The sequence below is a fragment of the Rattus norvegicus genome, chromosome 1 (assembly GCF_036323735.1).
Source record: "Rattus norvegicus strain BN/NHsdMcwi chromosome 1, GRCr8, whole genome shotgun sequence".
Taxonomy (NCBI): domain Eukaryota; kingdom Metazoa; phylum Chordata; class Mammalia; order Rodentia; family Muridae; genus Rattus; species Rattus norvegicus.
Genome location: NC_086019.1, coordinates 212829637 through 212856233, shown reverse-complemented (window position 1 = coordinate 212856233; position 26597 = coordinate 212829637). Strand labels below are relative to the sequence as shown.

Here is a 26597-nt window from a genome sequence, read left to right as displayed (position 1 = left end):
GTTGGGTTTTCACCATACTTGTGTTCTGCCAGCATGCCTCTTGATCTAATCTGTTACAGAAGATACAACGACAAGTACTCCTTTCCATAGAGGAATAAACCAGGTGCATGCAGTCATGGGAGGGAAATGTGATGCTTATCTGTGACCTCAGCATTTGGGAGGTGGAAAATGAAGGATCAAAAATTCAAGGCTAGCCTCAACTACAATAGTGAGTCTGAGGCCAACCTGGGCTACATGAGATCCTCTCAATCTCCCACCTCCCCAAATCTGAAGCAGTTAAGGGGAATTCAAATAGCTGCAAGTGTTGTGATTTCAGAGACTCTGTCACTGTTCAGCATTTTCAGCATCAGAATATGTCAGTTCCCCAGCTATTCTGGCACAGAGATGCAGGGAACTTAACTTGGCTCTGCCAGGCACATTTTGAACACAATGAAAATTGCATGGGTTAGGCCCTATGCCAAGCACCTTAAATTCCAGATACTCAGGAGGCTTCGGTAGGATATTTTAAGCCCAGAAATTGATCCACACAGCAGAGACCATAGCTCAAAATAATTCATAAATAAGAGAATAAGGGAGACGTTTTGGAGGTCTGTAAGGTGAGCTTAATCACATGCCACAATGCCAGCTGGTAAATCCTCTCCTAAACAACCAATCCTTAATCTCTACCTACAACTCCGCTTTACCAATGACCTAGAACTTGTCAGACACTCCCTTAGCCACGCCCCCAAGCCAAGAACGGCTGTGTCACTTGTGACTGGTCCCTAGGCCTGAAGAAGGGCGCAGGCCGGATCCTGGCGGTGGCAGCAGGCTCAACACGCGGAGCGGGGGCGACGTGCAGTAGGAGGAGCCGGCGGCCAGCTCCGCTGTCATGTCGCGCCGGGCGAAGAAGGATGACTTCCTGCGACACTACACAGTTTCGGACCCCAGGACCCACCCCAAGGGTTACACCGAGTACAAAGTAACTGCTCAGGTGAGGTGGGACCCAGCGGGGAACATTACCCTTTTAAGCAGTTCGGGACCCGTGCTGTACCTTAAAGGTAAGGAGCTCCGGGGAGGTCGCGGTTTGGCCTACACAAATGGATTTCCCCTTTAAGAGGAGTCTGAGGCAGAAGACTTAAGGAGCCTCACCGCCTGGGGCGGGGCTAAGGGTCATTTTTAAACTCCGGAGCAGTGCTCTGCGCCCAGCCAGGCACCCCCCCCCCCCCCCGCCCTGTTGATGATGGTGTCTAGATGCGGTCTACGAATTTCTCAAAGAAAAAAAATTCCGGATTAACTCAATATTCCTCTTTAATCTCTTAGAGTAACTTTTGGTAATTTTTCCTGCTTGATACGTAAACACACACACACACACACCCGCCTTTTTATTTATTTATTTTTTTCTTTTTCTGAGACAACCCTGGCTGTCCTGAACTCACTATGTAAACTAGACTGGTCCTGAAGTCACCGAGACCCGCCTGCAACTGCTGCCTGAGTGCTGGGATTAAAGGCTTGCACCATCATGTCCGACTAAAAAAGCTCTTTAAAAAATTTATATATAGGGGTTGGGGATTTAGCTCAGTGGTATAGCAAGCGCAAGGCCTGGGTTCGGTCCCCAGCTCCGAAAAAAAGAAAAGAAAAAATATATATATATATATATAATGTATTTTATACATTTATTATATATACAGTATACAATATTTGTGTGGTTTTAAAAACGTAATTCAAAAAGACTGCTCTTCACAGATAAGGAAGTCAAGGTGGAATTGGTGTCTAACAATAAAACTTAAAATGAGCTTGTAGAAACATCAGCAGGAAAGAATGCTTTTAGAATTTTACCCATGGGTGCGTAACTATGGAGGGTCTACAGCAGAAGAAATCGGGTTGCTGCCTGAAGGCTGACTATACGTTTTCTTATACTTAAATTTTTTTCAACTAGGCAACTGTTTGATTAGTGCTCTTGTCAACTGTTAAAAGGAAGCAAACACGTAAAAATCGCTCCCAAATCAATGTAAGCCAGAATTTTAGATACCTCAAGAGTGTGGGTATGCCCAATGCCTTGCTTTTTTCCAATGCCAAAAAAATACAAATATAGTAATTGTCTCTAGGAAGATGGCCAGAGGGTAGAAAGGATGAAAAAACATTCATAACCCTTTCTTATATGTCTTCCTGTGAGCATTTTAGACCTAGTCACATGCCTTACACATGCTTACAGTTTTTCCTTTTTTTCAGTGCTAGGGTTGAACTCAGGGCCTCCCACATACTAGAAGTGCTTCTTTCTTTTCTTCTTCTTCTTCTTCTTCTTCTTCTTCTTCTTCTTCTTCTTCTTCTTCTTCTTCTTCTTCTTCTTCTTCTTCTTCTTCTCTTCCTCCTCTTCCTCCTCCTCTTCTTCTTCCTCCTCCTCCTCCTCCTCTTTTTCTTCTCTCTCTCTCTCTCTCTCTCTCTCTCTCTCTCTCTTTCTCTCTCTTTCTCTCTCTCTCTCACCTGACACAGCATCCAATGGGATGATCCTTTTACTTTATAGATTTATTTACTTAATTTTGTTTTCTTTTTTTCCGAGACATGGTTTTTCTGTTAGCCCTGGTTGTCCTGGAACTTGTGCTATAGATCAAACTCGAACTCACAGAGCTCCACCTGCCTCTACCTCCCCAGTGCAGCCTCCCTAGGGATTAAAAGTGTGTGCCACCCCACCTGGCTTATTTACTTAAAAATTAAAATGTAGTTGGTTTAAAAAAAAAAAAAAACAGGGGTTGGGGATTTAGCTCAGTGGTAGAGCACTTGCCTAGCATGCGCAAGGCCCTGGGTTCGGTCCCCAGCTCCGAAAAAAAAAAAAAAAGAAAAACAAAACAAAACAAAACAAGGGGTTGGGAATTTAGCTCAGTGGTAGAGCGCTTGCCTAGCAAGTGCAAGCCCTGGGTTCGGTCCCCAGCTCTGAAAAAAAGAAAAGAAAAAACAACAACAACAACAAAAACAAAACAAAGAGGGGTTGGGGATTTAGCTCAGTGGTAGAGCGCTTGCCTAGGAAGCGCAAGGCCCTGGGTTCAGTCCCCAGCTCCGAAAAAAAAGAACCAAAAAAAAAAAAAAAAAACCAAACATGCATGTTTTATCTGCATGTATCAGTGCGCTATCCATGCAATACCCAAGGAGGCCAGCAGAGGGCGGTAGATCCCTATGGATTGGAATTATAGGCCACTGTGTGCCTTCCTGTTGGTGCTGGGAATAGAACTTCTGTCCTCTAGAAAGCAGCCAGTGTTCTTAACCTCTGAGTCATCAATCTAGTCCAGATTTATTTACTTTTATTTTAATGAATGTTTTGTCTGTACTTATGTATATGCACCAATACAAGCCTCATAGGCTCGGAGGTTAGAAAAACATTGAATTGCCTGGGATTGGACTTTTTTAGAAATTATTTCTATCTGCCATCTGCATGCCGAGAACCAAACCTGGGTCCTCAGCCACAGCAGTGAGTGCTTCTAACTGCTGAATCATCACTGTAGTGCCCCCCCCCCATTTGTTTGTGTGTATCACAACTGTGCTTGTATGCCTGTGGAGGTCAGAGGAAGGTACAACAGATCTGATGCCCTGCAGCTGGAATTACAAAAGGTTGTGAGCCACACAATGTGGGTGCTGTTCTGGGCACTGAACTATAGTCCTTGGAAGGTCAGGACACGCTCTTAACTACTGGGCCACCTCTCCGGTCCGGTCCCCATCCTCGCTTTTAAATGGGCATCTTGATCCTGTGTGATTTGCTGAGATCTAGTAGAAAAAGGAAAGGATGTTTTTGAAAACTGTTGTTAGGGCTGGAGAGATGGCTCAGTGGTTAAGAGTACTAACTGCTCTTCCAGAGGTCCTGAGTTCAATTCCCAGCAACCACATGGTGGCTCACAACCATCTGTAAAGAGATCTGATGCCCTCTTCTGGTGTGTCTGAAGACAGCTACAGTCATATACATTAAATAAATAAATCTTTAAAAAAAAAAAAGAAAGAAAACTGTTGTTAATGATTCTAAACTGTACAACCTTACTGTAAAACTTCTATAACATAATAGCAAAAACTAAGGGTTACTTCTGTCTACAGCCAATTCTGTTTTCCCAGAGTGCCCAACCCAGTGCTGGCTTGCTCCTGTCTTCATGGGTAGGCGAGCTCATAGCTCCTCTCCTAAGGAAGAATTGGATCCTGGGACAGACTCTCACTTTTTTTTTTTTTTAAATGTCTTGGTGGTTTAAGATTTATTTCTTTATTATCTATAAGTACACTGTAGCTGTCTTCAGACACTCCAGAAGAGGGCATCAGATCTCATCACAGGTGATTGTGAGCCACCATGTGGTTGCTGGGATTTGAACTCAGGTTCTCTAGAAGGACAGTCAGTGCTCTTAACCGCTGTGCCATCTCTCCAGCCCCAGACTCTCACTTTTTAGAATGATTTTTTCATTTCTATTTTCTGTGCACTGGTGTTTTCCCTGCATTTATGTCAGTATGAGGTTGTTGGACCCTCTGGAACTAGAGTTACAGTTGTGACCTTGTGGGTACTGAGAACCAAACCTGGGTCCCCTGGAAGAACAGTCAGTGCTCTTAACTGCTGGGCCAACTCTCCAGCCCCTGGACTCTCATTTCTTGGGAAGTGTAGTTTTTTGCTTTCTGAATACCAGGCCGTGGCCCTAGGAAGGAGTTGGGCTAAAAGTTGAAAGCCAAGCCTGGTGGCACATGTCTTTACTCCCAACCACTTAACGTAGAAGCAGCCAGATCTCTGTGACGTTGAAGTCAACCTAACCATCAAAGCAAGTTCTAGGTCTGCCAGGGCTACATAGAGAAGCCTTGTCACCCCTCAAAAAAAAAAAAAAGCCAATTTAAAAAAATAATAAAGTTAGGCTGGAGAGATGGCTCAGTGGTTAAGAGCACTAGCTGCTTTTCTAGAGGTCCTGAGTTCAATTCCCAACAACCACATGGTAGCTTGGCTCAAAAAACACAAAACATCTACTGGCATGTAAGTATACACACAGACAGCACTCCTAGATTTAAAAAAAATACATAAATAAAACATTTTAAAAGGTTTAAAATAATAACAATAATAATGTTGAGTGGGGGGCTATCTAGACAGGTATTCAGGACCCTCACTTTTTCCAGATGAAGATACAGCTATACAAGGAGATGAGGATGTACCTCAACGGCAGAAGGCTAGCCCAGATCTCAAGAAGTCCTGAGCTCAATCCTTAGTACCAAAAATAAATACTAAAATAGTTTAATTTAGTAGTGCAGGCTCTAATCCCAGCACTCGGGAGGCAGGGGTAGAAGGATTTGGAGTACAAGGCCATCCTCTGCTACATGGTCAGTTTGAGGCCATCTTGGGCTACATGAAACTCTGTGTGCAAAAACCCAAAAGAGAACTTGGTCAAAACCTTAAATCCAGGACCATTTACTCCAGCAGGCACTTTCTTCTGAGGGACACTGGAGGCCCTCGGCTTTTAAGGGTAGCATAGGGCTGCATGCCAGGCTCTCGTCTCACCCTCTTGCCTTTCCTTTCTCAGTTCATCTCAAAGAAGGACCCGGAGGACATCAAAGAGGTAAGACTCCTGGGAAAGGGGGACCGTTCCCATATACACACACTGAATCCGTAAGGGAGTAGCTGGTAACTGTAAGGACCTGCCTTCTTCCATGGCTGGTGCTGGAGAGGGTATGTGCAGTCCTTCTCAGGAGAGGGTGTGTGCAGTCCTTCTCAGTCTCGAGCGAACATAGACTGAGCACGGAAGGCCGCTTTCCGCACCTGCTGGTCCACGTCAGTTCTCCCCTGCCTCCTAGGTAGTAGTCTGGAAGCGATACAGTGACTTCCGTAAGCTCCACGGGGACTTGGCCTACACTCACCGCAACCTCTTCCGTCGCCTAGAGGAGTTTCCGGCTTTCCCCCGTGCTCAGGTGTTTGGTGAGTATTGACTCTGAACCCCTGCCCCAGTGTGCAGGTAGATTTAGGCAAAGGGGAACTGGTCTCATGGGGGCTGTGTGACCCTGTACCCTGAATAGACATCTTTGGAAACCTGGATGGGCCTTCTGAGATGGTCTCATTGAATGTGGGGAAACTGAGGCTCAGAGCAGCCTACCCCTTGTTATGTTGGGCTATGAACAGTCCCAGCAAATGAGGCTCATCACGGAGAAAGGCCTGTGTCCGAGCGTCAGTCGTTCTCCCTTGCAGCAACACAGACGATGTATTGGTTACTATAGAAAAGACGCTTATGTTGGCATATGGCTCTGGTCCAAGGTTCAGAGGCCACATCTGCTGATGGCTCTGTTGCTGGCAGAGCCCCAAGGTGGCAGGGAGCATGGCACAGAGAGAGTCAAGGAAGACATAAGTGACAGAACCGAGCTAGTTTTTATAACAGAGAACCCAGGAGTCCATTAATCCATTATGACAGGAGTTCCCAGAGTCATGTGTTGCTGGCAGTCACCTGGGCTAATGCGACCACCGTGGATCGCAGGGTGAGGGGCAGGCTGTGCCCCAGCACAGCACTAGGGCAGAGCTGGACTAGACTACATGGAGCTTCGCATCTGTTGTTGGCTAGGTTTGGGTTTTGTTTTTTCCATTTCCTAGCCTTGAACCTCTGATGATCCTTCTGCCACAGCCTTCCAAGCATGGGCTAACAGGGGTGAGCTCCACCTTGCCCAGCCGTGAAATAGCGTCTTGCTCTGTGACCTTGGGCAAGTCACCTCCTTCTCTGTGCTTTACTTCCCTCCTGATCACATCCAAGCCCTAAACCGCCCTCTGGTCAGACATGATAGCCCACACCTGCAATCTCAGCACACAGAAGGCAGAGGCAGACGCATCTCCATGAGTTTGAGGTCTTCACAGCAAGTTCAGAAGCCACCAGTTACATAATGAGACATTGGAGACAGAGACAGAGACAGAGAGAAAACATGGGAACACAGAGAGCGAGGGAACAGAAGGAGGGTGTTGCGGGAAGAAAGAGGCCAGACGGAGCTTTCTTATTTCCCTGTCTCTGGCGTGATACCTTGAGAACAGGAGCTGGTTTCCTCAGGAACCCAGAGCCAGCAGGAAGGGGTCATTGCACATCTGGAGGAGGAGCTGGGAAAGACTATGGGGACATGGGGATGATGGCCAGTAGCCTGCTCAGCACATATAGGCAGAACCAGGACATGTGGGGTGAACCAGAAGCCTGTGACACTGCTGGCCTCCTGCCCTGTGGTCTGCAGGTCGGTTTGAAGCTTCTGTGATTGAGGAACGGCGCAAGGGTGCAGAGGACCTGCTGCGCTTCACGGTGCCCATCCCTGCACTCAACAACAGCCCTCAGCTCAAGGAGTTTTTCCGGGTGAGTCTGCCTGCTCTCCCCCTCCCAGGTACAGCTCCCCTCCCTCCCAGCTACATTACTTATCCCTCCTTGCTGGACTTTGTCTCCTGCAGGGCGGAGAGGTGACTCGGCCTTCTGAGGTGTCCAGGGACTTGCAAATCCTGCCGCCCCCTCTCATTCCCACACCACCTTCTGATGAGGCCCGGCTACTCCAGCCACTGCCTGCAGAAAGGAGAGGCCAGGAGGAGTTGGAGGTGCCAGGTATATCAGAGTCAGGGAAGGAATGAGTCCTCCTCGAGAATCTCGGGGAAAAGCATAGGGGTGGGCAGTTCTACCATCCCCAGGAGGACCTCTGCATGGGTCATTTTCTTTTCTGAGCTTCAGTTTGTCGTCTATCAAATAAGGTTTAGCAACCTGATTGTGGCTCTGTCAATGCCCATGGCTGCTGCAAGGGTTAATCAAGATGGAGATTCTGTTTTGAAAGCTGAGAAACAGAAAGTGCAGTGCAGGCATCAGTGTCCCTGTGGTCTCTCCCCAGTGGATCCCCTCCCATCCAGCCCTGCCCAGGAGGCCTTGGACCTTCTCTTCTGCTGTGACAGCACTGAAGAAGCTTCCAGCTCCCCAGCTCGAGGTCCCCTCTCTGAGGCCGAACTTGCCCTTTTCGACCCTTACTCCAAAGAGGGTAAGACGCAGGTGTGGGGTAGAGGACGTGGGGCGTGGCGCGTGAAGGGAGAACCTCCACGGCTGTGAGGAGCTCTGTGAGGAGCTCTGTTATGAGAGATTGGAGCTGAGTCCTCCTCTCTGAGCAAACTCCAGGTAGCACATCACCATAGGGTCCTATGGCTCACGGACCTGCTGTGGCTGGCCTTGGTGGTGCGCACCCTGAGTCCCAGCACTTGAGAGGCAGAAGCAGAAAGACCAGCGGTTCAAGGCAGTAGAGCAGCAGAATGGCGGCTCAGAGGGTCAAAGCCCTGCTTGTGAGCCTGGTAGCCAGGTCCCATGCCCAGGTGGTCCCATGCCCAGGTTCTACCATAGATGATAAACCAACCCCAAATCCTGCCCTCCAGCCATGGCCTGCTCCCACCTGCACGCACGCACGCACGCAGCAATAACCTCTGAACCCTTTACCAACCTCCTGCTGCTTCCTTCTGCTCAAGTCAGTCCAGGATGTCCAGCCTCTTCCCCTCCAGTGGGACAGGTTGGTGTTCTGTTGACGCCTGGGGTGGGCAACAGCCCTGGGAAAGAGAAGGCCAGTCTGCTCTGACTCCTCCCTGTTTTATTACAGAAAGTACAGGCCCCAGCCCTACCCACACAAGTGAGCTGGCAGCCATGGAGGTACAGTCCAAAAGGCTGGACCAGGAGCCCTGGGAGCCAGGAGGACGGGAGGAGGAAGAGGCTGAGGATGGAGACCCTGCCCCGGCTTACCTTGGCCAGGCCACAGAGCTCATCACTCAAGCCCTGAGGAATGAAAAGGCTGGTGCATATGCTGCTGCTCTCCAAGGCTACCAAGAAGGGGTGCACATCTTGCTTCAGGGCGTCTCAGGTGGGTAGGACAGTACGGAGGGAAAGCAGAAGGCAAAGGGCTGGGGGGGTGGGGGGATTTGCCTCGCAAGCATTGAGAACTGAACTAGAGTGCCCAGAGCCCACACAAAGTGCTGTGCAACAGCAGAGTCAGGAAATCAAGTGTTCCAGTGACAAGATGGGAGGCAGGGACAGGAGAATCCCCAGAAACTTGTGGGCTGCTGATCCTGGCATAGGCTGCAGAGAACAACAAAGAGACCTCTTCTCAGACACGGTCTGGGAAGACCTACACTAAAGCTGTCTGTTGACCCTCATCTCAGACATGGTGAAGGTCTGGGGAGACGTACACTAAGGCCGTCCGCTGACCCTCACATGCTCGTCACACACATATGACATATTCTAAAGAAAGAAAGCAACTATGATCCTGTTTCCCACAGGTCAACTGGAAACGTTGGGCAGAACTTTCCCTTAATTTTTTTAATAGCCTCATAAAATGGGGCAAAGACACTAGGACCCAGGGAGGGAAAACACACACACACACACACACACACACACACACATTGTGACCAGGGGTTCTGAATGTAGTTGGGCCATCTGCTTTCTACAGGTGACCCATCCCCCACCCGTCGGGAAGGTGTGAAGAAGAAGGCAGCTGAGTACCTGAAGCGGGCAGAGACCCTTCACGCACACTTGCCCTGATGGGGTGGACCCTTCCTGGGACGTCAGCTCCAGCACTGCCAGCCTCCTCCATGCCTCTCCTTGCTTCCTGCTCTTGTGACCCTAGGGGCCATGTCTCCGTTAACTGGATCTTGTGACCCTAGGAGCCATATCTGTGTTAACTGGGTCAAGTGTGAAAAAAGCAGACTTCTCAGCTCTGACCTGCCTGCCTCCTTGGAATCAGACTTGAACTTCTGGTCCTGCTTATCTGTTTTATGTGAGTGGCATCTGGGCCACTTATCTGTCAGTTCACACATCTAGAGCCAGGGTCTGTAGCCAGACCTGGCCTACTGCCTTTTTGTGTAAGGCCCTCGATGGTCTTCTTTTTTTTTTAATGGTTGGAAGAAAAAAGATTCTTTGACTAGTGAAAAATTTATAAAATTTAAATACATGTGAATAAAACACATCTGAACACAACCAGATCCGTTTGCTTATTATTGTCTGTGGTTGCGTTTACATCGTCTAACAGAGTTGAATAAGTTGTGTCTTGCAAATCATACCTATGAGTGTGTGGCCGGCGCCTTTAATCCGGGAACTGGAAAGCAGAGGCAGGCGGGTATCTAGCGAGTTCAAATTCAGCCTAGACTATATAATGACTTCCAGACCATCCAGAGCTACATAGTGATATCTTGTGTTAAAACAAAAGCATTAGGAGAATATCTCCAGAGAAACAATGAAGAATGACAGACACGCAGCACTAGTTTAGTATATTAAAGAAATGATGGACACATAGGCAAAGTAGGACTACCTACTTCGAGAGCCCTAAGAACAAAAAGCTAAACTAGCAAATCCCAGGCCTGGGGAGGTGTGACCTCATGGCTGGACTACAAACCGGTGCATCATGGGACGATTTAAAGGAGAAAAACCGAAGCCAGGCGCGGTGGATTATGGGAGGCGTTTCTAAAGGCCGCCGGAGCCGCAAATCGAGAAAACCGGGTGAAGAGGGGTGGGCTAGCCAGACTGGATCCCAAGCCTGTTCCCCGAGCCCACGGCAGGATGCAGTACCGCGCTTCCGTTGGCCCAGCGATGCTGAGTGTGCATCCTCTACCCACAGCCCAGCCATGTCCGACTACAAACTGCCCATGGGCCTGTGCCCAGACATGTGTCCGGCTGCGGAGCGCGCCCGACGCGAACGCGAGCGCCGCCTGCACCGACTGGAGGTTGAGCCAGGCGGCTGTGGGAATGCTCCCCGAGCCGACCCGAGGCGCACAGTGAAGGAGTACAGCCGTCCGGCAGCGGGCAAACCCCGGCCCCCGCCAAGCTTGCTGCGGCCGCCCCCAGTGCTCCTGGCCACCGTGCGCTACTTGGCGGGTGAGGTGGCCGACCGCACCGACGTGTCGTGCGCGGAGGTGGCGAGCTTCGTGGCCGACCGCCTGCGGGCGGTGCGGTTGGATCTGTCGCTGCAGGGCGTGGACGACGCGGAAGCGGCGGCGGTGCTGGAGCCCGCGCTGGCCACGCTGCTGGTCGTGGTGGCGCGGATGCGGCCTGAAGAGACGCGCGGAGTGGCGGACCCTGTGCTGCTTCAGACTCAAGTGCAAGAAGGCTTCGGTTCGCTGCGGCGCTGCTACGCGCGGGGCAAGGCCCCGCACCCCCGCCAGGCTGCCTTTCAGGGCCTCTTTCTGCTCTACAACTTGGGTGAGTCGGATCCCGGAGAACAAAGTGCGGGGACCCGAGGAGCTTGGGGTCGGGAAGCAATTCTAGCTAGCAACAACGGCAGACTCTAGCTTGGGAGTACGGTAGCTTCCATCCTTCAGCAATAGCTTCTCCTTGGGAAAGTCAGTTCCTAAGAGTCCCGACTGGGACCCCCAGGCCTGTCATTCTCAAATTGGGCAGTTTTCTTTCTACTGATGTAGAAGAAGGTAGGATAGTATTGAGAAGTTGACCTAGAAAGTTTCCAAATTTGTAAGAACTACTCCGTGGGCTGGCCCATAAATATATCTGACAGGAGTTGCTAAAAGGTTCCCTTCTGTGGGTGGTTTACTTAATTATAAGAAAGCCCTGTGGGCGTGCTGACAGGTGCCTTGTATTGGAACACTTTGGAGGCAGAGGCAGGCAGATATTTTGGTGATTTTTGTATGCAGATACAGTATATTTGGATCATACACACACACACACACACACACACACACACACACACACAGTGACTCTTAAATTCACTAATTTCCAAAAGTGACCCAAGGTTCCAGTGGCCAAGATTTCCTGGAAAGGAAACTAGGGCAGAGTCTTCCTCAAAAAAATGACCTTTCCAGATAGAGAAAGTGTAGCGAAGCCAGCACCTAAAACCCTTTTGCTACTGGGCAGCAGTGGGAAACCTAAGTCAGAAATCTTAAATTAGGGTCCAGCATAATAGCCTGTACTATAGGACAGCCTCAGGCAAGCCTTCAAGTTATTTTGGCCTGTGCCCCTATATAAATGTAAAACACTGCCCACTTCTGCCTCATAAGGATTTAGACAGAAGGAGGTCTGATCTTGTGGCACCTCAAAAAGACTGGATCTTTCTTGGAAGAGGAGAGAAGTGGGTTAGCCTCTCTGAGGGAACATGACAGGTTGGCAGGTAGGCAGAACCAAGCTCTGGAAGTGGGCTTGCCTGGAACTAGAGGTGTACATGGCGTGGGGCATGGGATGTGAGGTGTGCCCATGCGGAAAGCATCGAGCATCCTTGTTTGTATAGGTTCCGTGGAAGCCCTGCAGGAGGTTCTGCAGCTGCCTGCCGCCCTGCGTGCCTGCCCACCCCTTCAGACTGCCTTGGCTGTTGACTCTGCCTTCCGTGAAGACAACTATGCCCGACTGTTTCGTCTGCTTCGGACCCTGCCCTACCTACAGAGCTGCGCGGTGCAGGAACACATTGGCTATGCCCGCCGAAAAGCCCTGTCCCGCCTGTCCCGTGCCCTGAGCACGCCCAGAGGACAAACCCTGCCTTTGGACTTCATAGTACACCTTCTGGCCCTGGATGGGCTCCAGGAAGCGCAGGACCTGTGCCAGGCCCACGGACTGACCTTGGATAAAGATAGAGTTATATTCCTGAGGGGTCAGTACTCTGAGGAAGGACTCCCATCCCCTGGTACCTGCCACTTACTAGTGGGAAGCAAGCTGCAGGGACACACCCTGGAGGAAGTGGTCATGGCAGAGGAAGAGAAGGACATTCACAGACCTGGGTCTCCCACTTGAGCGGTTTCATTTCCCATGAGACCTGGATCCGAACACCTAGGGCTCTTTTTCACGACTCCCAGACAATAAAAGGAACTCATTATGATTTTCAAACAAGGACAGGAACGTCTAGACTTTGTTTATTTGAGGGTTAAGAGAGGAGATAGAGGAGAGGAACAGGAAAGCAGGCTGAGCAAGGGGTTAGCCTCTATATTACTTTGGCCCCAGATTTCACCCACTACCATGAGCAGGTGTCCTTAACTCCAGGGACTCCCAGCTGTTGCTATAGAAACTCTAGAGTGCTTCCTGGTGTACCTACTCCTGGTCTCAGAAAGGACTGGGACATAACCCAGAGAAACAGGTGCAAGAGGTGCAAGATAAGAAAAGGCCCCAGGGACAGGGCTAGGGTTAGAGGTCAGTCACAGGTTGCAGGGTGGCTGCTGCGCCCTCCAGGGCCATTACTGCAATGCTAAGCTGCCTCTCTACTTCAGCCCAAGCTTCAGCTCCGGAGTTGATTTCCTGGGCCCTAGCATAAGCATTGGCCAGACCTGGGAATGTGGCAACAGAGGCTGTGTTGGGTGCCCAGAGCACGTGGCTGAAGAGAAAGGGCAAGCAAGGGTCAGTGAGAGGTTACCTGGGACTCAGCACAGACAATAGGCAAGCATAAAACTCCTGTCTGGTCTCTGAAAGCCAGGGCTTACAGCAGTGCAGGGTGGGAGGTAATTGTTAACCCCTCCTCCCCAGAGCTTTGGCACAGGCTCACCTATAGTATCGCTCCTCTGGGAAAGCCCTCGGGTTCAGGAATGCCCGTTCCAAGAGCATTAGCTGGTCATTGACCATCCGTACCTGCAGAGGACTGGAGAGCATGTGTGTCACTCTGCAAGCCAGCATTTCAGCTGCTGGCTTGGTGCACGAGGGCCCGCCCCCAGGCACCTGCCCACTGCTGACACTCACTCAGGGCTGCTCTTCTGCAGTGTCAAGATGTGTTGGTTCAAGGCTGCAGCTGCTGCCTTAAACTTCTCCACTGCGGTCACCAAGGGCCCTGGGTAGGGAACACCTGGCTTAGCCCTGCCCGGGGATACAGGGCTCCCCAAGACTCCATGTCGGGGTGTGCATACCCAGACTGATGTTATGACTCTCTAACAGGGCGCCAAGGTTCTCTTGAGCAGCCTGTAGGAAACTCTGTAGTGTCTCACTATAGTCACTGACATTGAGGGGCAGGAAGAGGCTGTCACTCAGCCGGAGCAGCACACTCCCAGCAGTCCGGGCCACAGCCTGGTGGCTGCTGAAACCTATGGAGGGGACACAAGGCTAGGGCTGCATCTTCAGCCCATCCTTCTGTCAGCCACAGAATGCCCCTGTCCCTTCCTCACCAGGGTCCAGAAACTTCTCCACATAGTCAAACGTGTCAAACGCTGTGTGGTAGGTTGGGTAGATCCTGGCTGAGGTCTTGCTCTAGATGAATAAGAAAGAGGGGGTAGGGTAGGCTTGGGGTGGGAAATCTGGGTACCCACAGTGGGCCACAGTGTGAACCGTGTGGGCTTTAGAAGCTCCACTTCAGAGGAGGAGCTGACGGTCAGGGACTGGCCTGCCTGGCAGCACCCAAATAGGAGGGTGAGCCTGGGGCGTGTGAGAATCCCAGCTCCACCTCAAGGACAGCACAGCCAGGGGAAGGGATTGAGAGCACCCACTCGAGCTACAGGGTGCATGCACTGCAGCTCCCACCTCAATCCCCACGACCAGTGAATCTTTCCCTAACATTTTTTTTTTTTTAATATTTATTACATGTAAGTACACTGTAGCTGTTCAGACACACCAGAAGAGGGCATCAGATCCCATTACAGATGGTTGTGAGCCACCATGTGGTTGCTGGGATTTGAACTCAGGACCTCTGGAAGAGCAGTCAGTGCTCTTAACCACTGAGCCATCTCTCCAGCCCTCCCTAACATTTCTTAAGTCGTGCTGACACCCACACAAACGTTTGCACACTCAGTTCTGCTTAGTCACTGCCATCCTACAACTGATTGACAGCAGTCTGTCTTTTCCTAGTCCTGAATAAGGCGTAACAGGACATGACAGCATTGCAGAATGAGTAAGGTGGAGCAACTTCAAATCAATACAGTCAATGCAGGTTATTGATGAGCAGAAACAAGCTCCGAGGCCTAGGAAAGCCGGCCTGTGTTGCCCAATGCTAACAGCTAGTTTTAACTGTTAACTTGATACAATCTAGAAACACCTGGGACAAGTCCTGGGTGGCCTGTGGCAATGTCTGTGGGAGTCAGTCTATCTTATTACATTTACTGAGGCGAGAGGACTGAAGGGACTCTGGCCAGCTTGGGCAGGCCCTGCCCTTCTCCCCGATTCCCTTTGCCTTGCTAATCTTAAGTGCTGTTAGATTATATTCCTAAAGCTGGCCACCAAGGTCTATCCCCTTATTTGGCCACTCCCTCCTTCTGAGGTCCAGCTATCAAAACATTGAAATCCAGCAATCAAAAGGCCCCTTTGGCTTACCGAGTTAGCATGCCCAATTAAAATCCAACACTTCATCCAAACATGGGATTTCCCCTTTTATGTTTAAACTGCCATTTGCCTATGGACCTTGTCTGTCTCTATCCAGAGAGTTGTTCGTCCTTCAGAATAAATACCTTTCCCCCTTCTCCCTCATTCTTCATCTCCTGTCTTTATCTCATATTCCCTGCCCTCTGTCACTCTATGCTAGAAACTTGGTCTGGGGTCCTGAGCTGGTGTTTCTCCCTTCCAGGACCACACTGTGGGCAGCACCATTCCTAGGTCAGGGATGGAGAAATTGGCTGAGCTTAGTAACCACTGAGCATCTACTCCTTACTTTCTGCTCTTAACTGCGAGTGTGACTGTGTTCCATTCTCTGGTGCTCCTGCCACTGTGACCCCCTGCTCTAATAGACCAGGACCTGGGCTTGTGCTAAAATAAACCCTTCCTCCTCAAAGTTGCTTTTGTCACAGCATCAGGAAACAAAACTAAGACACAGTGGACAGCTGTTTAGTGAATGAACCAGATCTGGTCTGGACTAGATCTTCCCTGAGATCTGACCAGCAGTGCTGGGAAGGGAGTGATGTGGAAGACTCTACTCACCCGGTCATAGGTGTAGGCAAGGTCCATGGAGGTGATGCCCAGGAAGTGAATGAATGAGGCATAGTCGCTGCCTGCACCCAGTGTGCCCATGCTAGACGAGGGAAGAAGACGGGGTCTTGGGGATGCCAGGTAGTCAAGCTGAGCCTATAGGCCCCCTACCCATCTGGCTTCTGGGCTCACCTGGGAACCAGTCCATATACTGGACTACTGCGGTTAGTATATCGGATCCAGTTGTCATAGATACTGAGGCCACTGGAGCCTGGTGCACTGATCTGGTACAGAGGAACATCCAATGGTTCAGGAAACCCAGCCTCAACAACCAGATGTGACCCGTGGGCTCCGGTCCTGCCCACCCTATACTGCATAATCCACCCATACCCCCTTGTACCTCTTTGGTGGCAGAGAAGATCACGCTTTGTACAGGGGGTGTCCCCTGTGCCCGGAGGGTAGCATTGGCTGTGAGAGGAAGCAAGGGGGCCTGTTCAGACCCAGTCCCTTCCTCTCCCAGCCCACTCCCAGCTAGCCAAGCCTCCCATACAGAACACAGAGATGTCCACGTTGATGTAGGTCACTGTGCGCTCCTGCAGCTTGCTGAGGAACTCCTGTGCCAAGGGAGGGTAGGAGAGAGGGCAAGCGACATCAGTCCATTAGTCCATTGCTGCCCCATCCAAGGACTCCTATTACTCACTCCTTTGTGAGGCTCACTCACCTCTGTGAATTCTGTGGAGCCGATGAGCCCGAACTCCTCTGCTCCCCAGCTGGCAAATATGATGGATCTACGGGGCCGCCAGGTGCCTGGACAGAAGAGGAAGCCATGAGGAGTTGAAGGGCAGGGTCCTCTGACCCAAGGAGACTTAGGGAGTAGGCTGGGGACATGGAAGGGAGGGAAGAGCTAGAAAAGATGGTCAGACCACACCACCTGGCACCCTTCTGCCAGTCTTCCAGGAGACAGTCCTTTTTCTAGCCTCCCACCTTCAACACACTGTACCCTGAGATCCTTGGATCAGTGGGTCTCTTTTGACCTGAATGCCCCACCTCCTCTCTGGTCCATTGTAGGCCTGCTTTGAGAAAATTTGATCCTCTACCCTCAATCTCTAAATATCCCACAAAACACTTGTTGCTAATACATTGGTAGTTGCTGAATAGTTTTGTCCCAAATCAACCCTGACAAAAGGGGTGATGGGGGGATGGGAAGGGTGAGTCTGGAGAGATGCTCAACCATTAAGAGCACTGGCTGCTCTTCCAGAGGACCAAGGTTCTACTCCAAGCACCCACATGGAGGCTTCCAACCTCCAGTTTCAGAGGACGCAATGCTCTCTTCTGGCCCTCACAGTACTGCATGCACATGGTACACAGACAATCATAAAAGCAAAGCACCCATACACATAAAATAAAAATAAAGGAAAAAGAAAGTGTCTTCCCACTTCACAGTTGAAGAAATGGAGTCACTTAGAAGTTAAATGCCTTGCCCTAGGTCATAGCCACTAGGTAGCACAGCCAGGTTCAAATCCAGACATAGGTTCCAGAGGCATATGATTTATTTACCCAGGGCCTGACCCTGCCTCCTACAGCATTCTGCGGCCCAGTTTCCATCTCCAGGCTACCTGCCCACAGTCCCTAGCCACACCCCTGAGACTCTGATGCTTGCCCCTTCATTGTCTCCGTACTCCCTCAGCTCTGTGCTCCCTCAGCTCTGTGCTCCCTCAGCTCTGTGTTCCCTGTTTTGTTGCACCTCTGGCTGCAGCTGGATCATCTGATCATTATTGTTTGTTTCTTATTTTGTTGTTTTCTAAAACAGGGTCGTGCTATATAGTCCTGGTTGGCCCAGAACTACCTATGTAACACAGAATGGTCTTAAACTCACCATTCTCCTGCCTCAGCCTCCCCAATATTGCTATCATAGACATGTGCTACCATTCCAGAGCTCATCTTTTGTATCAGAGCCTGGCTTCAAATTCACTGTGTAGCTGGGGATGGCCTTGAACTTTGATTCTCTTGCTCCTTCTGCCAAAGCCAGGGCCTCCTATATGCTAGGCCTACAACTTTACCCACGCTTTACCAACTGACCTACAACCCCAGACCCTATTGATTCACTGGTGTATTTACTCATTAGATAGGGAGGGTCTCATTCTGTGGCCATGGCTGCTCTGACACTCATTCTGTAGACCAGGCTGGCCTCAAACAGCTTGCACGCCTCTCGCCACAGCCTCCTGAGGACTGAACTTCAGACATAAGCCACCACACCTAACACTCACCTTGTGGCTGAAGAGAAAGGCATTAAATATAGCGTGAATTATGTTTGCAGCTACTAATCCCACACTTTCTCTTGCCAGTAATGTATGACCTGATGGCAGTCAGGTCAACCAGGCTGAGGGAAATATAACAAAAGACACAGAGCAGCTAAGGCACTGTTAGAAACAAAAGGACACAGTGAGACACACTGTATGTCCTGGGTTAGATCGCCAAGGTGCTGTGTCCGTGCCAGGGCGTTTGTGTGTACAGTCCATAGCTTAGGGATTTTGTTGGTTTTCATTCTTGTTTCTAGAGGGCCCACACTCCATACTAGTTATTAGTAATTCCTGACAATCTACATAGAAAATCCATTATTTAGATTCTGCCTATACTTGAGAGATTAAATTATAATAAATGCATCAGAAAAGGATTGTCCAAGTTTGTTTGTTTGTTTGCTTGCTTGTTTGAGATGAGGGCTCCATGGCCTGAAACTCACCCAAGTAGACTAGACTGGCTGGCCACAGTCTTCCGGGGACCTACCTGCTGCTCCCAGCTGACACCTGCCCTCCTCTGCTGGCATCTGCCACATCTGTTTGACCTTCCATCGTTGCTAACAGCCCTCCAGTTCATCTCACAAGTGTCTTTTCCAACCCAGAGACAGAAGCCCTCAACCTTCTTCCTGCCCTCTCCTCTCATTACCTTGACCATCCCTTGATGCTCAGCTTCCTCCCTAGCTATGATTCCTTGCTCTGAGGAGCCATGCCTTCCCTTGAGTGTCTCCCATGCTGGAATGTCTCCAGAATGGAGAGACCTGGCTTAAAAAGCAAGGACCTTATGGGCAGAGCTTGGATGGATCATGTTCGCAGCCTGTGGGGCCTGACTCTCCCAGCACACATAGAAGGATCTTGGGGACGACTGCATATATCAATAATCTGTTACTGTGCCCTGAGGCTCCCAAGGCCAGGGTCTAGCACCCAGGTTCTAATGCCTCCAGGGCTCATGCCTGGCTCAAGTAAGCTCTGGAGAGGAAGGAAACAGAAGAAGTGGGCAGGAAATGACTCTGGGGCTTCTGGGGGAGTGACCAGAAGAGAGCATGGCCTCACCCTTCTTTAGCAAGGTCCCCAGGACTCGAGAGATCTCCAAGAGGACAGCAGTGCCACTGCTGGGGTCCACTGCCCCATGTACCCAGCTGTCCCGGTGGTTTCCGTAGATCACATATCGATCTGAAGGGAGGACTGGAGTCAGAGGGGCAGAGAAGGGACAACAGAGGGGGAGCAGGCCAAGGTGGGCTGCAACCAGGGCAGGACCCAGGGAGACTTGCGGGGTGGCAGGACTTGGTGCTAACAGGCTCACCAGGCTCCACTGCCCCCTGGATAATGCCCAGGACGTTGGAGGAGTTCCTCAGCTCCAGCCTGTTGTAGACACTCACTTTCACCTCACTAGGGGTGGGACGAAGGATAAGATTAGAATTTAAGCCTTCTCCTGTCCTCCTATCAGATTCAGAAGAAAGTGAGGCAAGAGAGGGAAGGTGACACCATCAGTCGTTTGCCCAGTAGGACCAAGAAAGGCAGTAAGCAAAGCTGCTCTCTTTGGGCTGGGAGCCTTCTTAGCTTGTAAAGAGGGGACACCTGGTGGCCAGGGACGTTCAGATGGGAAAGCGGCCAGGGGCCAGGAATGCACTGCCCAGGTCTAGGAGCAGGGTCAAAGGAAGTAGTAGTAGCTGAATTGGGTGGGAAGTAGGTGGGAGGGGCAGGGAGACCCCATGGGGTCTGGTGGGTCATTTCCTTTCAGTGAGCTTCCCCCAAAGACTAAGTCATTTTGGAAAGGGCTGGGAGACCGCCTCGAAGACGGAAGAAGGAATGTTGGATAAGAAGGTATCAAGGGAAGAAGGGAACTGGGGGAAGGGAGAGAAGAGAGACGCCTTGCCTCACCTGCCAGCCGGGAAGTTTCCGTTTGGCTCGAAACCCGGTCCCAGCTTGTACTCACAACCCAGTGCTCCCTGCCAGGAGTCGGGGGCGGATGTTCCATTGAGGTTACTGGGGAGGAGAGAATGACTGTGAGGGTAAGTTTGGCATCTGCATGTGTCTGGGGTCAAGACAGACTGGGCACAGGCTCACCAGAGCAGGTTTTTCGCATCCTCAAAGCCGATAGGCTGGGTGGGAATTGGGGGAAATCCCGAGATGTTATGAGGATCCAGGCGGAAAGATACGGGGTGGGCTGGAAGGTAGGGAGTCAGAGGGTCCCCAAAATACTCATAGTAGGAGCCTCGCTCCACACCAGAAGGAGGCAGTCCCCAGGAGTTGGGGAAGGTTTCATTAGGCAAGCTCTTCCCGTCATTGATATCACCAGGGTCAGTGTACACCAGCACTCCAACAACTCCGTGCCTGGCAGCATTGATGGCCTGCAGAAGGCAGAACAAGCTATGTGTAAGTGACAGGTGGGGACACGCCCTATGCTCCCCCTCTCCTCTCTACCTGGAAACCAGAGGTGCTGTCTTCCCATGAGCAAGGTAGTGTTGGCCCAAAACATGGTAGAACTACATGGGCCACTAGGGGATGGTCTGGCAAAAAAAAAAAAAAAAAAAAAGTAGGTATCCCGTGGTGGAATACTATGAAGGTATAAAAGAGTGAGATGTAAGTCATTTGTGGTGGCCAAAGCCTGCCAATACCAACACTCAGGAAGCAGAGGCAAGAGGATTGTTGTGCAGTTGAGGCTAGCCATGGCTACAGAGGGAGACTCAGAGTCTCAAAGGAAGAGACGTGCACCCTTCACGGAAGCATTGGTCTGGACATCCACAGTGTGAACAGGCCAACTGTCCACCAGGGTACGAATGAATAAGAAAGGGGTGGTTTATCCAAGGATGACCTTGAACTTCTGATCCTCCTGCCTCCACCTCCCCAGTGCTGAGATTACAGGCATGCGCTACAACATCCAGTTTTATGGGCCGCTGGGAATAGACTTTAGGGCCTCGTACATGCCAAGAAACCACTCTACCAGCTGAGCACATCCCCAGTCCAACAATGGAATGATGCTAGTCTGCCTTGAGAAGGAATAAAGTCCTCAAACAACCTCAAGAAACATTAAAATGTTAAACTGGTTAAGTAAGTCAAATATAAAAAATACATATTGCTGGCACAGTTTTGCATAACCTGTATCCCGGTACTCAGGGGGCACAGGCAGGCAGATCTCTGTGAATTAGGGGAGAGAGTCTGGTCTACACAGAAAGTTCCAGGATAGTCAGGGCTATATAGAAAGACCCTGTCTCAACAAACAGTCAACAACAAAAACCCCACCAACAATAAACTTCACGTCAAATGGATCAGACACCCTCTTCTGGCCACTAAAGGCACCCACACAACATAAGGATGCACAGACAGGCACATAGACAGACAGACAAAAAGCAAATGTTTAAAGTCCTTTATCATTTTAAAAAAAATAAGGGGCTGGAGAGATGGCTCAGCGGTTAAGAGCACCCAACTGCTCTTCCAGGGTCCTCAGTTCAATCCCCAGGAAACATATGGTGGCTCACAATCGTCTGTAAAGAGATCCGATGCCCTCTTCTGGTGTGTCTGAAGACAGCTACAGTGTACTTACATATAATAAATGAATAAATAAATCTTAAAAAAAAATAAGGAAGTGGGTGGTGCTGGAGAGATGGCTCTGTGGCTAAGAGCACTGGCTGCTCTTCCAGAGGACCTGGGTGCAGCTTCCAGCACCCACACAGCAGTTCTTTAGCATCTCCAGTTGCAAGGGATCTGACTCTCTGATGCCCTCTTTAGCCTCTGTGGGCACTGCATTTTCATGCCAACAAAACACTCATACACATCAATCAAAATTACAAAAGAAATCGGAGTTGAGGTTATCAGAGGCCTGTGGTACAAAGTGAAGAGAAATTGTTAAGTAGAGTTTCAGTTTCAGAAAAAGAAAAAGAAAAACAAAACAACAACAAAAAAACAAAAACAAAAAACCAGGTGTGGGGACCCACACCTTTAACCCCAGCACTCAGATCTCTATAAATTCAAGGCCAGCCTGATCTACAAATAGAGTTCTAGGACACCCCAAGCTGTTACACAGAAAAACCCTGTCTCAAAATACAAAAAAGAAAGGGGGATGGAGTGGGGTGAGAGGAGGAGAATTTCCATTGCAAGATTTATTATTTTTTCACTTGTGTGTGTCTGTGTGTATGTGTGTGCCTGTATGTGTGTTTGTATACATAAGTGTAAGTCCCTGAGGAGGCCAGAGGTGCCAGATCCTCTTGGCACTAAAGTTTTAGGTGGTTGTGAGTCCCCTGACATGGGATCTGGAACTGAATGCAGGCCCTCAGCAAGAGCAGAATGTACTTTTAATAGCTGCATTGTCTCTACAGCCCCCAGAATGTTGGTTTTTAACAATGCTGAGGTGCTGAACAGGGGCAGTGACAATGGTGTACATTGCCGATGTTCTTAACTTCCAGACTTTAAAATGCTGACAGAAAAACCAGGCACGGAAGCTCACAGCTGTAATCCTAGCATTCTAAAGGATGAAGCAGGAGATCACCTTGGTTGATGGACTAACCAGGGTGGTTAGCTTAAATTACCGGTAACACCCAACCCCAATGTCTGTCTGTCTGTCTCTATCTCTGTCTCTGTCTCTGTCTCTCTGTCTCTCTGTCTCTCTCTCTCTCTCTCTCTCGTGTGTGTGTGTGTGTGTGTGTGTGTGTGTGTGTGTGTGTGTGTGTTCTTCTGTCTATGTGTAAACAAGTGTCTGTGCACACATATAGGAGGCCAGAGGTCAGTGACAGGTGTTTTCCTCAATCACTTTCTGCCTAATTTCTTGTTTGTTTGGGTCGTTGCTTTTGCTTTGTTTATGGAGCTGCCTTGGACCTCTCTATGTGGTTCAGGCTAGTCTCAAAGTCATGCAGATCCTCCTGTCTTTGCTGGGATTAAAGGTGTCTGACACTGAGCCAGGCTTTTTTTTTTTACTGACCTGAAAAACACAACATAGACCTAGCTTAGCCTGGAGCTCACAGAGATCTGTCTACCTCTGCCTCCCTCTTGAGGGATTAAAGGCAAGCCCACTTCCACCTTATTTTTGGAGATAGACTCTCTCCCTGAAATCTAGGACTCGCCAATTCAGCTAGACTGGCTGGCCATCCACTGAGCCCCAGGGTCCTCTGTGTGGCAGAAGGAGCCTATAGGACATGTTAGTAACATATCCTATGTTATCATATCATATCATACCATATCATATCATAGGTCTGTTTGTTTTAGTTAACCCTGCCTCAGGCCCTAGATACAAAGTTGGTATCAGCAAACACTGAACAGACTCAGGGCCTGAGCTTAGCACCCAGGGAAGGAGCACACAGTAGGAAGAAAGGAGACTCAAACACAGCAAATCTCAGAAGTGTGACTGCCCCCGTTAGCAGAGGGCCCGGGCCCACTGAGCTGCAGAGTAACTGCCTGCCTTAGTGTCTCTGCCTTCTCACTCTGTAATCTGGCTGTGGAGGAAATGACACAGCCAGGAGATTTGGGCTGATTTGGTTTTTCTCTGTGTAACCCTGGTTGTCCTAGAACTCACAGAGATCTGCCTGCCTCTGTCTACCAAGTGCTGGGACCAAAGGTGTGCGCCACCATCGCCCAGCTAGAAATGCCTGGGGCTTTTGTTTGTTTGTTTTGAAATGCCAGTTTTTAACTGGCTTCAGCCTGCTACTTTCACAGATCACCAAGTCTCTGAATAAAACACAGCTTAAAGACTCAATTCCTGGGCTGGTGAGATGGCATCACAGGAAAAAATGTCCTGGTCACCAAGCCTGACAACCTGACCCTAGGACACAGATGGAGGAAGGAAGAATTCACCGCTAAACGTTGTCCTCTGTTTCCACACAGAAGGAGCATCTTCCCCTCAAAAAGTAATTAAACAAATAAATAAAAGTGTTTTTTTTAAAAGATTTATTTATTTATTCCATGTATGTGAGTACACTGTCACTGTCTTTTGACAGACCAGAAGAGGGCATTGGATCCCATTACAGATGGTTGTGAGCCACCATGTGGTTGCTGGGAATTGAACTCAGGACCTCTGGAAGAGCAGTCAGTGCTCTTAACCACTGAGCCATCTATCTCTCCAGCCCAATAAATAAATCTTAAAATAAATAAATAAATAAATAAATAAACAAACAAATAAATAAATAAAATTTCACCGGTGTTGGAGAGGCAACCAGCACTCAGAAGACAGAGGTAGGCAGATTTCTGTTCAAGGCCAGCCTGGTCTACACAGCAAGTTCCAGGACAGCCAGGAATATACATAAAAACCCTGTCTTGAAGAAAACAAAAACAACCAAAAACAAAAAATCCGAGAAACTCCAATCATTGGGCTTTGTTTTTTCTGGTGTGTCTGAAGGCAGTAACAGTGTACATAATTAAATAGATATTAAAAACAAAAACAAAAAACAACTCCAATCATGGTGGTACACTCCTTTAATCCCAGTGCTCCGGAAGCAGAGGCAGGCAGATCTCTCTGTGTCTAGTCTACAGAGATCCAGGACAGGCAGGGATATAGAGAGTGACCCTGGAGAGAAGTGGGAGAGGGAGGAGGAGGGAGGAGGAGGGGGGGGAGGGGGAGGAGGGCTGGAGAGGTGGCTTAGCGGTTAAGAGCACCCGACTGCTCTTCCAGAGGTCATGAGTTCAATTCCCAGCAACCACATGGTGGCTCACAACCATCTGTAAAGAGATCCGATGCCCTCTTCTGGTGTGTCTGAAGACAGCTACAATGTACTTATATATAATAAATAAATCTTAAAAGGAAGAAAAAGAAGGAGGAGGAGGAGGAGGAGGAGGAGGAGGAGGAGGAGGAGGAGGAGGAGGAGGAGGAGAAGAAGAAGAAGAAGAAGAAGAAGAAGAAGAAGAAGAAGAAGAAGAAGAAGAAGAAGAAGAAGAAGAAGAAGAAGAAGAAGAAGAAGAAGAAGAAGAAAGAGGGAGAGGAGAGGAGGAGGGGGGAGGAAGAGGAGGAGGAGGAGGTGGAAAAAACCCAGAACGTAGGTTCTTGCCTCTCCTGTTGGCCTTTGTGGTACCAGGCACCATGAGCTGAGCTCAAGTGTTCATGTGACACTAATGCTCCTCCTCTTTCCACTCCTAACTGTTTCCTCTCTGTCCTCTTCCTCCTGTTTTCCTGTCCATTGCTGGTCCTTCACCCAGATCCCTGCACGATGAATGCTACTCACCTTGGCCCCACGCCCCACGCTCCCGTAGCGAGTCAGTGCGATGGTGCCTTTAAGGTTGATGCCCTCAGCCTCTAACTTCTTGAAGTCGTCTTCTGAGCCTCGGTTGGCATAGACAAGGGGGCCCTGAGACCAGAAGGAGAGAGCTGTACCCGGGTTTATCCAAAGGCAGTTACAAAGGGCTACAAAGATGGATTAGCAGCAAGAAGACTCTTGGTTCTGTCTCCCCACCTTACCCAGAGCTGGAGATAAAGATAGTTACTCTCTTCTCTAATGTGCTACGCAAGGCTTTGAGCAGGGATCGCTATGACTGATGGAGGATAGGAATAAGATCAGTGGAGGGGGTTTGAGGCTCCACTTGAAGAACTTCTCTGATGCCTCTGCTTTAGAGGGAGAGAGGAGAAAACCAAGGAGAGCTAGAATATCATAATGGGGGGGGGGTGTTCCAGCTCACCTTTGGGGTCCCAGGGGGAGCGTAGGCAGCATAAGGTTGCAACACATTGGGCTCTGCCTGCTCCCCGGTCAGATTCTTCTCGAAGGGTTGGAAGGAGTGGAAGACCGTCCCATTGGGGCCCACTGAGAAGAGTAAGAAGGCGGAGTCAGCAGGGCACCGAGCAGCAGCTCTCACCACCCAGACATCCCTGGGCTTGACCTCACCGACTTCCACGCTGTTAGGCTGCTCTGTGCTGGGGAAGGAGAGCAGGACCGTGTACTCATAGGTCTTGGCTGTGTCCAGCCCACTCGCCGAATCCTTCCAGCGCCCCAGCAGCAGCTGCACCAGGGCCTCATCCCGAGCGCTGGTGGCCACATGTGGTTCCTTGGAGAGTTCTCTGCAGGTGGGCAGGGGAGAGTGGAGTTTATCGGGGGAAGCCTCTGGCTAACAGGTTTCTTTGAGCGGACCTACTTCTCACCGGAGGTTCTCTCGGATCCTACTAGCATCTAGTTGTCCCATTACAGAGTCAAGGATCGCCAGGTCCAGGTCCTGGGAGTCTGAAACACTGGAGGCCAGAGGTTCAGTTGCTTTGGGGATGGCAAAGTGCCCCAGGATGATCCCCAGCCCCAAGAGGGCGGCTGCCCCGATGCCCACCCCTAGTATTTTCGCCCAGTGCATCCTGTGGTAACAGCCCTGCAGTCCTGGCTGGGCTTCCTTATTTATGAGGTGTCTGGCTGGTTAACCATTACTTATGGGTGGTGACGTTCTTTTGCCCCTATGGGTGAAGAGCCAGGAGACATCCTGCAGGGCCAGCAGGGAGGTGACACCTGGACCACATTTTGCCTTTCTCCGAGGGAACCAGGACAATGCAAGGACACACTACCAGCAAAGGGAATGGTCCTTTTCAGGGTCTCCCTGGAAAATGGATACCATATCAGGCCTGGGAGTCAGGATCCTGACTGCCCCACTGTGA

General features: G+C 50.0%; 3 protein-coding genes and 1 long non-coding RNA gene across 4 annotated transcripts; 2 read left to right on the top strand and 2 right to left on the bottom strand.

Annotated features, from left to right (window-relative positions):
* The first annotated feature begins 783 nt into the window (after nucleotides 1-783).
* Nucleotides 784-9926, top strand: Snx15 (sorting nexin 15). Its single transcript, NM_001024752.1, has 8 exons — nucleotides 784-970; nucleotides 5502-5537; nucleotides 5773-5893; nucleotides 7177-7292; nucleotides 7385-7532; nucleotides 7810-7953; nucleotides 8557-8814; nucleotides 9400-9926. The coding sequence occupies exons 1-8, from the start codon at nucleotides 869-871 to the stop codon at nucleotides 9489-9491; spliced, it is 1017 nt and encodes a 338-aa protein (NP_001019923.1). The 5' UTR covers nucleotides 784-868; the 3' UTR covers nucleotides 9492-9926.
* On the bottom strand, nucleotides 824-8562 carry LOC120097396 (uncharacterized). Its single transcript, XR_005494764.2, has 2 exons — nucleotides 8404-8562; nucleotides 824-7755 (listed from the first exon to the last, which is right to left on the bottom strand). It is a non-coding gene; the product is annotated as an uncharacterized LOC120097396 (long non-coding RNA).
* A 465-nt stretch (nucleotides 9927-10391) lies between the features above and the next one.
* Nucleotides 10392-12771, top strand: Sac3d1 (SAC3 domain containing 1). Its single transcript, NM_001401839.1, has 2 exons — nucleotides 10392-11144; nucleotides 12181-12771. Exons 1-2 carry the CDS (start codon nucleotides 10571-10573, stop codon nucleotides 12675-12677), a joined length of 1071 nt encoding a protein of 356 aa, NP_001388768.1. The 5' UTR covers nucleotides 10392-10570; the 3' UTR covers nucleotides 12678-12771.
* Naaladl1 (N-acetylated alpha-linked acidic dipeptidase-like 1) lies at nucleotides 12760-26317 on the bottom strand. The gene is made up of 18 exons (NM_031759.2): nucleotides 26103-26317; nucleotides 25849-26021; nucleotides 25646-25767; nucleotides 25195-25317; nucleotides 20117-20400; nucleotides 19931-20035; nucleotides 19353-19438; nucleotides 19103-19222; nucleotides 16477-16562; nucleotides 16306-16369; nucleotides 16156-16223; nucleotides 15948-16039; nucleotides 15768-15858; nucleotides 14030-14111; nucleotides 13775-13948; nucleotides 13611-13698; nucleotides 13420-13512; nucleotides 12760-13251 (listed from the first exon to the last, which is right to left on the bottom strand). Exons 1-18 carry the CDS (start codon nucleotides 26300-26302, stop codon nucleotides 13065-13067), a joined length of 2238 nt encoding a protein of 745 aa, NP_113947.1. The 5' UTR covers nucleotides 26303-26317; the 3' UTR covers nucleotides 12760-13064.
* Nucleotides 26318-26597: the final 280 nt, after the last annotated feature.